This window comes from Pseudorca crassidens, chromosome 6, assembly GCF_039906515.1.
Source record: "Pseudorca crassidens isolate mPseCra1 chromosome 6, mPseCra1.hap1, whole genome shotgun sequence".
NCBI lineage: Eukaryota > Metazoa > Chordata > Mammalia > Artiodactyla > Delphinidae > Pseudorca > Pseudorca crassidens.
Genome location: NC_090301.1, coordinates 71,343,563 through 71,358,798, shown reverse-complemented (window position 1 = coordinate 71,358,798; position 15,236 = coordinate 71,343,563). Strand labels below are relative to the sequence as shown.

The following is a 15,236-nucleotide window of genomic DNA, read 5'->3' as shown; positions in this document are numbered from 1 at the left end:
AGATACGAAAACAGAAGGCAGACAGCACCTTTACAATCGCAGCAATTTGCTCTACCACACACAACTTAAACCTACCTGTAAGATAAGTTAACTCAGCAGCACTGTTGATGCTCAGTAAGTCAGCTCCTTGACTCTGACATGAAACATAAGCTTCTTTCCAAGAAAGAGTTGCCTGAGTGTTAAACTGGTAGCAACTTCCCATCTCCTCTTTCTTTTCCCAATTATCTTCACAGCCATTTTCTTTGATAAAAAGATACGTTAGTGATCATAAAGTAAGGGCACAATGTTGTCTATTACTTAGAATGCTTACAAATACTGCCATTCAATTTGCATACTCTTAGGATATGCTAAAATGGAGGCTGTTATTGTTCTACTGGACAACGTTTTGATTCTTTGGTTACACAAAAAAACTGAAGTCATAGGACAGGAAATGACTTAGGCTGGCTAAAGCTTCCACTCTCCTATCTTCTACCCTCCCTTTACCCCCATCAATTACAATGCCATGTTTTAGCCCATGCCTACCCTCTGCCTCAAAGTAGGAGTCTTCAACTGTGCTCAACCCCTGAGCTCACTTAAAGATGGTGGCAGACTGCAGAGGGGTTTGCTCATGGCCTGCAGTGAAACCACTGGATATGCATGTGTGTGTGTTTAGACATGCTGCTTAAGTACCCAAGATTTAAAGCCTAGTGATAGCTTATTTGAGAAACTCAGTCCATTTTCTCCTTAATATTTTAATAGATGATTTAATATATGACAAATATTATATAACTAACATTATACATGCATTGTATATCTATATGTACATATATATGTGCATATATGTGTTTATAAACATACAGATACGCATGTGAACATCATTTTCTTTCACAAATATCTAAAAAGCATGTATAATTTCAGATGAAGAACCTTCAAGCTCTTTCTGGGACAAGATTTGTAGGTCTTGATACAACTAGTTCAAAAATATACTCACAGCCTCCTATGTGCTCCCAACAAGAAGAAAAAACCAACATAACTTATGTCAAGCGTATCCCAGGTTTCACTTGGGGTTTTTCCAAAGGGTCTCCCATAACCAGTCAAACTTATGGACTCTCAAGCTGGAAGGCCCCTTAGAGATCATTTTGTGTCATGTCTTCATTTCACAGATAGGAACAAAGATATAGGGGTGTTTGTGGCAAAGCTATAACCAGAGTACTGTTGTCTAAGTCTGGTGGTGTTGATCTTCTGAATGGCATACACTGCTTCTTCAGCCACTTCTGAATGTCCTAAATAACAACAGACGTTGTTCTGATATTTGGTAAAAACAAAATAGGTGGATTTGCAAGTGCATTGCCTAAAGGTTCTTTGTTACCACTAAGGCCAACACTTGTAAATCTGGAAACTTTCAGCAGGAGGGCAGTGTGTTTGCTATAAAATACAGTCTCCGTGGTTTGGCAGTTCTCAGGTTTGAGAAACTCACAATCTTGCTGCTTCTGTAGAAAGGGAGTCACATGAATGCACTGACAATCCCCCCTTCCATCCAAAGTAGGCTAAAGGCACCAAGACACATGTCAGTCAAGGCAGCAAGGTAGAATGGGATAAATACACAGGGGAATAAGGGTCAGGAATCCTGGGATCTCCACCCGGCTCCACACAAATATGGTCTGACCCAGACAGGCTATTTCATCAACCAAGGCCCCAGAAATCTGTATTTTAACAAACTCTCCAAGTGATTCTGTTGCAACCTGAAGTTTGAGAACCATTGGCTCAATATAATTTCTTCAAGTTGCTTAGGACTCTGCATTTTGAAGCTCAGCTTCCCTTAAGGAGAACTGAGCTCTGGTGGTGGTATTACTAATACCACCAGACTGACTACTGAATAAGACATGATAGTACAATTATTTGAGGCAAGGACTTCAGAGCCAGATATCCTGGGTTTGAATCCTAGCTCTGAAATTTATTAGCTATGTGACCTTAGGCAAATGAATTAACTCCCCCGTGCCTCACGTTGCTCATCTGTAAAATGGTGCTAAATAATGGTACCTACTTTGTAGAACTGTGTGAGGATTAAATGAGTTAAGAAAGGCTGAATGCTTAGAATAGTACCTGACACTCGGCAGTGCCAGGTAATAACTATTACTACTTTAAGTAATAACTATTACTACTTAGGCCTGGAGCTTTTTCCTTTCTATTTACTGTAGATTCTTTTAACTTATTGCCCATTAAAAAATATTTCTTAGGCACCCATCACATGTCAGGTACCATGATCCCCTGTAATTCTCACCAGATTATCGAGAAAATATGTCTCGGTTATATACCAGATAGTGACGCAGCTGCTGCTTTGGTCTCTCTTTCTAAAGAACAATGAATATTTTAGCACACCCTGAAGAGTTTGCTTCAAGTAAGAAGCAACTAGAAAAAATGCTTTGACCAACGTACAGGTACAGCAGAAGGAACAACGTCACCAATTTTGAGAGGGATAGGGATATCTGTCTCTTGTTCGCTGCTCTTTACTCAGGCCATAAACATACTTAGGTCTCCATCATCTGAAAAGAAGCTTCCTCAGTCCACTATCACCCATCTTCTTTGAACACTAGTTTTTTGGAAACTGCTCTATTAAAGGCCAACAGCAATTTCCTGACTGCTCCTGCCTGGTCCATTTCCCCTTCCTAAGGTATCTGGGGGTATAGAACACTTCTTCATCCTTTGTCTTCCATCACAACATTCTGTCTTGATTTTCTTCCTGGCCTACTTCTGAAAGTAAGTTCTTAGCTACACACGACTTCTCTCTCTTTCCTCAAATATATACCCCTTCTCTAGGATATTTGTTTTCGTCATTTTTGAGTCACGATGGACCCTTCCTTCTCCCTTTTGCCTCATAGGAATGGTATCCTTTCCCTTCCACATATGAAGTTTACCAGCCCATACATACCTGGTTGTAAGCAGATGCCCCACTTTTGATCATATTCATAATTTAAGGTGGTTGCACACCATGGCCCACTGCGATCTCCATCATGAATGCACTCATGGTGCCAGGTCCCATTAACTAAGAATGGAAATTCACAAGGTCTCCCATAGGAGTTCCCATCTCTAGTATAGATCTCTGTGGGTTGGGGAGAAAGTAGAGGAAAGAAGAGTTAAAAACTGGATAATCAGCTTTAGTTAACTAATTTCTAAAACTGTCGTGAAACAAAGATTATGTTTTCACATGTATGAGAATATAGTATCTGGGTGGGCTGCACAGTGTGGAGATTCAGAGCATGGATGCCGGCTCCCCCACTGATCATCTGTGCGTCTGTGGGCAAGCTTTCCAAACTCTATCAGTCTCAGTTTCTGCATTTGCAAATTAGGAATAATGATATGGGGCTCATAGGGTTATTCATGAGATTCTATGAGATGATCCATGTAAAGCTTCATTAATTGTGATGCGATGAAGAACTAAAAGATTCCAGCTTTACCCAGTAAGGATCAACGGACTACTGTGGGTAGCAGAGTACTTCACCAGAAGGGGTGCCCCGCTTGAGATTAAACTTACACTCTATTTTCTTTAGTAAGAGTGAGGCTAGAAAAATACCTTGGAATCACTGAGGCTGGTTGTGGACTTTGAAACTAACTGTGCAGTTAGAGAGATGCACAAATAGCCCTGTTGTTTACAGTCTGGTGGTAGAACTGAGGCTGTGCGTTTTGAGGAAGGAGGACGAAGGGCTGCTGAGTCTCTCAGCAGTCTCTTGGAGAGGGCAGGACATGGTAATTCAGATTCTGAAAGAAGAACCAGCTTCAGCTAGGCAGTCATGGAACCAGCTGGTGACCAGCAAGGTAGCAGAACTAGCTTTTCCTTTTAACAATTTCCTCTGGTACACAGAGAGGAACTGAAAAATTATTCTAACCTCAAATATGTCTGGAAATGCTGGAGGAAGTGCTCAATACTTATGTTGATAACAGTTCTTTTGGAGAGGTGTCTTATAGAACAGCTAACCCTGTGACTATCTCGCTCACTTTTTTCCATAGCCTTAATTTGTTTAAAACCGTGGTTGTTACCAGATCAAATAATGACTATTAGGTAAAGCATAGTAATCAGATCTTAGCATCATTTACCAGGCTATTAGGGTCCCTCAAAATGTCTCATAGATTTGCTTGAAAGTGTGCTTAAGGTAGAATTTGATTCCATATCCTTTATTATTCTCAAATGTTCATTTAACTTAAGTGTGAGACTTAATTAGACAGTTTAGAATGTATTAAGGAGCAGTACAGCAAAAGGAAGAGTAATCTAGATGCTTTTACTTGCAAACAATCTTTTAAGGAACATTGGGTTTTCCTCTGACATATAAATGGTTTTGAACAGTGTACTTCTGTTAAAGAGTAATTTGACCTTATATTTTATAAGGATTCTGCTTATTAGCATGTTTTATTTTTAACCATACCAAAACTCCCAATAGCTCATGACCAATTTCTCTTCCCAAATTACAGCACTTAAAAGGAGAGTCCCTGAGCACAATGACTATCATTTGTAGAACCATCGGGGTTTTTTTGTAAAACCTTGTGTTTCTGTAATACAAAGTACTTTCACTTGTTCTTTCCCATAAGCCCACAAGATCAGTAGGGCAATATTACACTTGTTTGTGAAATCCCCATTTTTGCAAAGTTAAGTGAAACATTCAGTCATTCAGCTGTGCCAGGGATGAGAACTGCCTCTCTGATTAGAGTCCTTGACATATAAGGACAACTTGTGACACCAATGGCTGCTTTCTCAGGTTCCAAGGTAGTGTCATAGCTCAAAGCTGGGCTTCAATTAAAACGCTCTCCTGTTCACAATATGCTTTAAAGAATGATAACATGGAACAACCACCACAAGAGCAGCAGCTAAATTATGCTAACTGCTCACTAAGGGTTCTTTTTTTAAATAGATCTTTATTGGGGTATAACTGCTTCACAATACTGTGTTAGTTTTATTCTTGCACATTGTTCGATGCTACTGGACCTCTTAAGTCCCAAGCGTCTCCCCAGAGACACAGGCTTTCTTGAGAAGAACGTTCTCTGAATGTATGAATTTATGGTGATGGCAGCCTTAAGACAGCAGCTTATTCTACGATAGGCACAAATTTGTGAGATGAGATGCTTACACGGAAAACATTTTTTTTCTGGCCGCATGGCACTGCATGCGGGATCTAGTTCCCCAACCAGGGATCGAACCCGTGCCCCCTGCATTGGGAGCACAGAGTCTTAACCACTGGACTGCCAGGGAAGTCCTGAAAACTAACATTAATCTCTTTGGTAACACAAGACAAAACAGTTTCAATGTTTAGAGAGCTCGGCAGCCTTCTGAGTTGCTCAGAATTTAGACACTTCTACAGCCACCCCTCCACTGTCTACTTCCTCTGCATGATTCACCAAACATTCAAAACTTGAAGACTGCTAGTGAGGTCAAGATATCTTAATGATATAAATGCATACCTGGATGCTAGTCAAGAGCAATTTATTCATAAAATTTATACAGCTAAAATTTTTCTCTGAGAGAAACATGGCTCACACAGGATGGGGGTTGGGGAGGGAGGTAACCCAGGACACAACGACAGATAAATGTTCTTATATCAGAGGTAATAAAAAAAGAAATTATACAGCAAAAGCCAAGGGAGAAATAAAGAAGCTAAATTTGGCCTTCCCTGGTGGCGCAGTGGTTGAGAGTCCGCCTGCTGATGCAGGGGACACGGCTTCATGCCCCAGTCCGGGAAGATCCCACGTGCCACGGAGCGGCTGGGCCCATGAGCCATGGCCGCTGAGCCTGCGCGTCCGGAGCCTGTGCTCCGCAATGGGAGAGGCCACAACAGTGAGAGGCCCAAAAAAAAGAAGCTAAATTTGGGGAACACAATGCTGGTTTTGAGCCTTAGCTTTGCTGTAACAAGCTGGGTTACCTTGAACTTCATTTTGTTGAACTCAGGTATCTTATCTTTCTTATTCTGTACAATTAGACAGGAAGGAGGGGGCAGGGACCAACATGAGGAGTCTGAGAGAGCAGCCCTAGGGGAAGTCCCTAACTTAAGACAGCAGTCTACAACCCAAGAACAGGAAGGGACTGCATAAATTTAAAAGAGTAGAATTGCCAGGACTTAATATTTGATTGAATTTGAATGGTGGGAGAAGAAAGCAAGGCAACTCTAGAGTGACTTGTAGATTTCTGACATATGCAACTTCGATGGTACAAGTCACCTGGAGAGGAATGAAGAAGAGGCACGTTTGGCCCTGGCCTCTGTGCATGTTAAAACTCGAGGTATGTGTTGATAAGTCAGGACTACATGCATCTTTTCTTAGAAATTTTTAAGTTTCTTATCTGGAAATTTAGTGTTCCAAACACTGTATTTGCTAAGGTCAAGAAACACTCTATGCCTATGGGCTGTTGCTGGTGAGCACTGTTTAGCTTTCTCTGGGGTAACATCCTAGGTGGGTTCCTTTTGTTTGTTTTTTAATTAATTAATTTTATTTTTGTCTGTGTTGGGTCATCGTTGCTATGCATGGGCTTCCTCTAGTTGTGGCGAGCAGGGGCTACTCTTCATTGCGGTGCACGGGTTCTTATTGCAGTGGCTTCTCTTGTTGTTCTCATTGGCTCTAGGTGTGTGGGCTCAGTAGTTGTGGTTTGCGGGCTCTAGAGCACAGGCTCAGTAGTTGTGGCGCACAGGCTTAGCTGCTCCACGGCATGTGGGATCTTCCTGGACCAGGGCTCGAACCCGTGTCCCCTGCATTGGCAGGCGAATTCTTGACCACTGTGCCACCATGGAAGTCCCCTAGGTGAGTTCTTAATCTTTTCTGTGCTACTGATCACTTTGGCAGCCATGTGAAGCACACGAGCCCCCTTCTCAGCAGAATATTATAAATGCATAATATAAAACACATAGGATTACAAAGAAAACCAGTTACGTTGAAATAAAGTCATTTTGGGGACTGAGGAATTTATAATTACAACTATGTCCCTCAAAAGAATTAGGAGCAGGGGACAGAAAGAGCCCTGCCAAGAAAATTATCTTTTCTAATCCTTGAACAAATACAAGGAAACAAGTCAAATCCAGTTCAAAAGGCAATTTGTTTGGTTCCATGTTTTCTCTTAGCTGCCAAGTTACAGAAAGGCTTTTATAGCACAAAATTTAAGCTTGCCATTAAGTGGTATCCAGAAAGCAGTTGCTCTTTTTTTTTTTTTTTTTTTTTGCGGTACGCGGGCCTCTCACTGTTGTGGCCTCTCCCGTTGCAGAGCACAGGCTCCGGACGCGCAGGCTCAGCGGCCATGGCTCACGGGCCCAGCCGCTCCGCGGCACGTGGGATCTTCCCAGACCGGGGCACGAATCCGTGTCCCCTGCATCGGCAGGCGGACTCTCAACCACTGCGCCACCAGGGAAGCCCAGTTGCTCTTTAAGGTTAGGAGGAAGGTGGCTAGCAGAAGCAGACTTTTCAACTACTTAAGGGATGAGGACTAAAGAAAAGGAAAATGCCATCTCTGATTCTCTAATATTTCCCGTAACAGCAGAACCTGACATCTCAGAAGCTGCTGCATCTTCACTAGGAAACAGAAAGAGGTTCCCCTAGGAGAAAAAATTATGCAGACAACAAGAAGAATGGGAGGCCAAATTTAGCTTAAGAGAAGAGGAAAATCTCTGTAAAGCTATGTAAATGTACAAAGAAGAGCACAGACAATAGTTAAGACTTAGATAATTAAATATATATATATATATATATATATATATGCACCAACATTTGATGTAAGTTAGAGCAACATAATGAAAAAAAGATTTGCTTGGGTAATTTACATTTAGAGGTTTAAAAAATGAATCTACTCTTTCTTTCTAAACTCAGAAATTTGTTATCACTGAGTCTCTAGACTCAAAACAAAGTTCATGATCAGCTCCCCCAAAGGCAACAGAGACAGTTTCAGACTTACGATGGTTTGATTTATGATTTTTCGACTTTGTGATGGTGTGAAAGCGGGACTCATTCCATGGAAACCGTACTTTGAATTTGGTCTTTCCCTGGGCTCTCAGTACATGGTACAATCCTCTCCCATGATGCTGGGCAGCAGCAGCCACAGCTCCCAGTCAGCCACACGCTCATGAAGGTAAACAACTGACACACACCATTCTGTTTTTCACTTTCAGTACAGTATTCAATAAACTACATGAGATAGTCAACCCTTTATTTTAAACTAAGCTTTGTGGTAGATGATTTTTCCCAACTGTAGGCTAATGTAAGTGTTCTGAGCACATTTAAGGTAGGCCAGGCTATGATGTTCATTAGAAGTGTATTAAATGCAATTTTGACTTATGATATTTTCAACTTATGATGGGTTTATAGGGACATAACCCCATTGTTAGTGGAGGAAGATCTGTATTCATATACTTATTTTTGTAAGGAAGTGAGGAAAAAGTCCACTGTTAAAATGTTGAATCATAAATTCAAACATCAAAGTGTGATAGCCATGCCAAAAATAAAAGTAAAGCCCGCAAGACTCTTAAAGTTTTTCCATTACATCCAAATCTGCAGACAAGAAAAAATTCATTTCCTTTTTTTTTCCTTTCTCTTTCTTCTTTTTTAACTTAGAATACGTTCAACTTTACTAGATCATTTGACTTTTATCCTGTGTAGAGGACTTCCTGTTCCTCTAACATTTCCTTTTCTCTGGAGTTCAGGATGTAATCATAGGAAGTACATATGCTCAGGCATCGGAGAGATTTCGAATCCCAGGGTGCCACAGAATGGCTGCAAGACCTCTGACAAGGCACCTAACCTCTCCTAGCCTTGCCTGTTAAAGGAAGCAAATGGCACTGACATCGGTGTCTGGAACTAAACACCAGCTCACTCCCCTCACAAGTGTATGACTCTCCTTGTGGTCAGTGGTACATGTTCAAGGCCACTTTCACCAAATACAGCAGCAAGTGAGTCAAAGTGCTTTTCCAGTACTCACCATGGTAAGGCTGGGCACAGAGGTTTTCCTCTGAGCCTCCTTTTTTCCAGACGTCAGATGAATTGGTACTTGCTATGGCATGTCCACCCTTCAGAGTCAACCTGTACTGGGCAGCTCCGTACAGAGAGTGGTGCTCACATTTCCACCACAGCATGGCATTGGAGTCACAGCTGAACATTCTCAAGGTATCCACGGGTTTGGTAATGTCTAGGCCAAGGCACTTCTGGGATTGCAAATGAAAGAGTCGATGCTGGGACACCCACTTCCACAACATGTCCTTGGTTTCATCACAGTCCTTTGCTACTATCCAGTCATTCAGTGGCGTGATGCACTTGCCTGTGTTTTCATTAACGATGGTGAATGAATCATTACCTGAGACAAGACAGGCAGAAAAGACATTTCAGGATTCTGAATTATGTGGTTGATATGCCCTGGCCCCTGTTTGCTAAGGAGAGTCTGAGCACCCCTGGACTGTTAAGACCCTCCAAGCTGTATAAACTGTAATGTTCTACACAAGGTCGGAGGACAGTGAGAGCCAGAGAGGCAGTTCAGTGTTGTGTAAGAGCATGAGCTCTGGAGCCAGTCTGCCTGGGTTTCTAGCTTGCCTCTGCTACTTACCGGCCATGTGATCAGGATGTTATTTACCTGCTATGCCTCAGCTTCCTCCTTTGTAAAACAGTACTTCATAGGGTAGATGTGAGGATACAATGAGCTCATACATGTAAAGCACTTAGAATAGTATGCATATTTGTTATTGCCATTCACTCAACTATTTCTCCCCCTTATTTAATAAGATGAAGAAACTCCTTAGTTTTCATCTTCTTTAGATAAGTGACCTGTAGTCAATGAAAGATATCCTGAGCTTATTCAGGACTGCAATTCTGTCTTGCTTACACTTTGGCTACTACAGCAGGGTAAATTGTTATATAACATTAATGTGTCTGAGAGGAAATAGGGTAGAAGCAGAATAGTGAGATAAAAGGATGAGAGGAAATGGTGGCCTGGGTTCTGACGGTAGGGGCACCTATGACAAGCTCCACTCTTGAACCTCCAGGAAGGTGACAGGATGCCCCTGGGGAGGGGATGTGGGGACTGACCACCTGGATCGCCCGGGAAGGTCAAACCTGAGCTCCAGAAATCACCTGAGCCACAGGATTCAAGACCCAGTAGGTTTGGACAACGGGAAACTCAGAAGTAATCAGTGTGAGCTGAGGGCAAAGGGAGGGATCTCCCTGAATGCTTCCCTGGCAGTTTTGCATGAGCTGGGGAAGACCTCAGTAGTGACAGAAACTGAATTTCTGTTAATCTGGTAGAATGGGACCTCAGAACAAAACTTAATTTGATTTTATGAAAAGAAAGTAGTACACTGCTTCTTGCACGCCTGAGTTTGTGGAGCAAGAGTCACATCTGTTACAGAAAACCACAATTGAACAACTTGGTCAGTGCTTTTACAAAGAAACATTTTCCGACAAAGAAACACTTTTTGAAGGTATAGCACAGAACCTCACGTTGGTGAGCTGAAATAGTTTAGACAAACGTAAGGAATCTTTGTCAATGAACCAAAGGGTTCAGCAGAAGGAGCTGTAAGATTTTAGTTCTCAAAAGGCACTCTGATTTTGATACCAGCCTCACATTCAGTGGTTTTACTAACACTAAACACCTTTTCTAGTAATAATTCACAGGCTTGCAGAGTTAAAAATTCTCACACTAAGTAAGGCCTTGAGGGGAAATTTCACCATGCAAATAACAACTATAAAATTAAGTCCAATTCCAGTTTGAACTTTGGACGGAAGTTTTGTTTGTTTTAAATAGCAGTAGCAGGGGCTTCCCTGGTGGCGCAGTGGTTGAGAGTCCGCCTGCCGATGCAGGGGACACGGCTTCGTGCCCCGGTCCAGGAAGATCCCACATGCCGCGGAGCAGCTGGGCCTGTGAGCCATGGCGGCTGAGCCTGCGCGTCCGGAGCCTGTGCTCCACAACGGGAGAGGCCACAACCGTGAGAGGCCCGCGTACCGCAAAAGAAAAAAAAAAAAGCAGTAGCAGCACCAAGAGAAACAACAGGAACAAGAACAAAATCCTTTAAAACTTTATTTCTGCTTTCAAATTGGTATTTTAAAATACTGCCTAGGGTTGCAGCTAGATCTGTTTGGATAGCAGCTTCCATCCCTCACTCTTCTTTGACATCACTCTGCCATTCTCTATTTTATGGGCACAGCTTGGAAGGATAGTTAACAAAAAAAAGGAAAATGTACTATTTTAGAAGATTATCAGACTGTGATGTACCTCTTTCCCAACCTATTCCCTCTCACCTCTCCTGTGTTCCAAAGTATCAGGAATTACCGCAGAAAAAAAGAAGTCTGCTTCTGCAGGAGAGTGGGCGGTGGCCACCCCTGCTGGAACCGTCCCCTCTCTTGCCCTATAATCTCTCTGCACATTATAATCTTTCCTGGGCACTTTGCTCTGTGCCCTTTGACCCCAGCTTTGCCTACCTTTGCAATCTGGATTTCTAGATTTTCTAAGTTGCCTTTGCAGAATGCAATGGATTAGCTACAGCTCTTAGAATAGTGGAAAGAGCAGTGGAATAAGGAGTTAGGGTCCTAGACTGAAGACTTACCTCTGCTATTGGTTAGCTGGGAGACCTTGGGGAAGTCAATTAATCTCCTCAGGGTCTTCTAATCTCCAAATGTAAGATGAAAGCAGTGGATATAAGAAATCTAAGTCACTTCCAGTACTAACATCCTATGCTTCTACTAACTGAGTTTTTCTAGCCTTGTAGGCTTTACAGGCCTGTGCTAAGTTCATTGCATATTGTTCTTAAACAGATGTCCACAACTTTATTATGTCATGCTAGTAGAATTTTAGGTCATTTGAATTCCATCTGTATTGGGCACGTGCACTTAAGTGACAGTGCTGCTTTATAAGTACTCTTTAGAAGAGAAAAAAAATTTAACCTTTCCCATTTACTGTATGTTCAACTTTTAGGACACCCATGGACTTAACAAGCTTGTAGGACCTCTGAAAGACTACAGGAGAGGTGTGGAGTAGCTACATTGAATAGGAATTGCCAAGCTTCTTACCTAATCGCAAACATCTGTGATTATAGATACTTGCCTCATTCTAAATCTGTCTTTTAACCAAGTATGTAATATCAATGCTTGACACCTATAGTGATCACTTAGCAAATACATTAATTATTGATATGATTTAAGGAAACTTGTTATTAGCCTTCATACATGATGTATGTGTAAGCATTCGTACATAATACATAACGTAGGGAGAGTCTTGTACTCATGATGTTTTCCCCTATCTTTCTTTACCCTTAAGAAGAAGCGTTCAGTCTGCCCCAGTCTTGTGACCCTATTGGGAGGGTAGGTTGAAGGGTGGGAAGAAGAACTAAGAAGGTGTGAAAATAATTTATTTAGAAAATTTGTTTAATAAGGGTCTATGACATATATCAGAAATGTATTACACTTTGAAAAGGTGATTGCAGAGCAATTTATAAAACAGATTCTTTATTGATAGCCCTATATTGCATCTTGTTCACTTTATACTGGCCCTAAATGGAATTTTAATATTTACCTACAAATACAATATTGGGACAAGTCTAAAAGACAGAGGTTGATGAAAAGAAGCCTCAACACCTCTAGCAGCACTTTTTAATGTTTCGTTTTATATAAACATTTTACTGGTGTTTGAGAGGAAATGGCTACATAGCATTATCATAATTGAAAATGAATTTTTAGACCATCACAGGAAAACTATTTCTTATTGTCTGATTGTGAAGTAACTCCTTTGTTACAAGCCCTAAACCAAAGAGTTCTGCACATTCCAAAGAGAAGTTGGACCTCAACTTTTTGTAACCACAGACAAATGGAGAAGAGATGGCTTGGGAAGGCAAGACGGATGAAGACTGCAGCTTTTTTAGTTTCAGGGGAACTTCCACAGCCCACACTGCTAAGCATTTTGTGGAGCTGCTACCATGTGTGCACAGAGTGTACACTAGGAGAGACTCAGAAGTCTGGATTTGCCAGTTCAAAAACAGGTCCTCCTGCGTGCAGCAGCGGGGAGACCCAACTCAGCCAAAAATAAATAAATAAAGCCAAAACAAACAAACAAAACACAGGTCCTGAAGTGACACCTGGGTCCACATCAGTGTACTAGCAGTCAGAAAGTCATGGGGTTCAGACTGGGTGGTGTGGGCTGGTGAGAACCTCAGAAGTCCCTGAAGAATGAGTTTACTTCAAGCTGCTGGCTCTCCAAGGAGGCAAAAAAAGTTAACTAAGCAATTGGCATTTCCCCAAGGACACAGAGGTACTCCTCCAGCGTCTGAGCAATGGAGACCACCTGCGCAAACCTAGCTGCGTACATGGGATGGAGTGCACGCCATCACCAGCATCATGAAGCCGGCATACTGCCAACAAGCTACCCAAGTGGCTAGGGTTTCAAAATTCCAGCGCTTCCCTTAATAGGGCCACAAGTCTGGTCTGATGGTGCGTGTAAGCTGATCAGAGCAGCTGCTCAAGGTGGGGAAGGATGCAGGAAAACAAATACCTGCGAGGACCTAGTGCAGGAAGAATGGCGTTAAGCTGGTGCTCTTTGCTTTGGGTTAATGAGAAAGGCCAGGGATTGCAGAGACTGCAAAAATTAAGGAAGTCTTGAGTTCTACGGGGGAGACAAAACAGATAAGACTAAAGCAAAGGTAGATGGAAACCAAGAGTATAGTGATTGAAAGGCTAGAGTGTTTTGACTATAGTTAGTCGCTGTGGTGAAAATTTTCTCTCTGGATTAGGGGGCAGGCAGAACAAAATTTCTCACAGCAGTAAAGGCCTTTAGGTAGTTTCCAACATGGAGGATCAAAGAACACAGAAATGTGAATCAGCACAGGGTCAACTAAAAAGTTCTGGATGTAGATAAGACGATGCCACTCATACGCTGAACAAACTATAACTCAGATAGTAACTTAGTTTAGCTGCAAAGAAAGTAAATGCCACAAGCAAACTGAAGCTTTTCAAAAACTCCCTCGACCATCTTTTACTTCCTCATCTAGACAAGATGACGGAAGTGATAGGTAGAGACGGCTCATGGATTGCCTATTAAGCGGCCAGACTAAGAAACAAAATCCTCAGCGCACCTTTGGCCAAGGCAAAAAGAGAAAGTAAAAGCATACTCCAGGTGCTGCGAAGGGGTTGGTGCGGCAAGCACTGCCCAGAGCATCAGCGATCCTGGTCCTGCTTCTGAAGCGACAGGCAGGAGGTCTCCGGGCAAGCAACCTGAGCTCCACCGCGGGACCACCGGCCTCTGGGGTAGGGCATGGGGCGGTCGTCTGGAGCTGATAAGCCAAGTAGAAGAAACGCTCGCTGCTCGAGGCACTGGGGGAGGGCATCATAACAGAGTCACGGCCATGGTCACCGGAGGAGACATGGCTTTTTGATGTGCACCATGAGCGCAGTGAAGTCAGGGCATCGTTACTCATTCTGGCGCTGTGGGTGGAAAGCTCCTCTTGACATTGAGTGGCCAAGGTGACCAAGGGACGAAGGAGGGGCGAGATGGGCGGGATGGGGCTTGGGGGGGGGGTGTTAAGGAGCCCTATACTCTAGGGAAGCAAGATTTTAGAGGAGAGAGGACGAGGAAGGAGCGGGAGCCTCGTTCTGAAAAGACTCTGGGTGCCTCCGCTACGGTGGACTCCTCGCCCTCAGCGCGAGAAAAGCCCGGCGCTCCCACGCCCCACCCAGCCCTCCTCCGGGACCCCGGGGGGTAATGGAGCTGCTTCTCCCTGGACCTCCCTTCGGCTCACTTGTCCGGCTCCAGCCCCTAGCAAAGCAGAGGTGACGTGACCCCGGAGCGCAGCCCTAACCCGAACTGAGGAAAGTCAGCCGGCCTGGCAACGTCGAGGTCCCTAGCCGGCCGGCGAGCGGACGCGCCCGCGGTTACCTGAGCGGTCAGAGGGCTCCACCAGACCGAAGCACGGGAGGAGCAGCACGAGCAGCTCCGCCGCACGGAGAGGGGTGGCCCAGCGCGTCCTCATCCTGAGCCGGCTCGGGCGGGTCAGTCGAGTCCTCGGGGGCACTCAGCACCCAGCACTCCCGCTGCGCGCAGTCAGCCCCGCCAGCGCCTTTGGCCCCTGGCTTCCCCCGGTGGTCCGGACCCGCCCCCGCCGCCCTCGGCCAATCGGATCAGCACGTCCTCGGTCCCAGGGCGTGGGGGGGGGGCGGTGCGGATACAAGGCGGGAAGACGATGCGTAAGGAGCTCTGCGCACCTGCGAAGGGCGGCCCCGCGAGGAGGCGGGTGGTGAGCGTCAGGCCAGAGGGCAGAGCGTCACCC

The 15,236-nt window shown here is 43.9% G+C and overlaps 1 protein-coding gene across 3 annotated transcripts in view; it reads right to left on the bottom strand.

The window, feature by feature from the left end:
- The window catches only part of LOC137226615 (CD302 antigen), a 131,501-nt gene extending 116,477 nt beyond the window's left edge, over nt 1–15,024 (bottom strand). For 2 of the 3 annotated variants that reach the window (XM_067741806.1, XM_067741807.1), the window contains exons 1-4: nt 14,846–15,024; nt 8,918–9,289; nt 2,909–3,079; nt 76–240 (exon numbers count right to left, since the gene is read on the bottom strand). In XM_067741806.1, coding sequence (XP_067597907.1) covers nt 76–240; nt 2,909–3,079; nt 8,918–9,289; nt 14,846–14,939 — 802 coding nt within the window. In that variant the 5' untranslated portion in view covers nt 14,940–15,024. The remainder of the gene's footprint in view (nt 1–75; nt 241–2,908; nt 3,080–8,917; nt 9,290–14,845) is intronic. The other variant, XM_067741810.1, reaches the window with a different exon arrangement.
- Between the last annotated feature and the right edge of the window lie 212 nt (nt 15,025–15,236).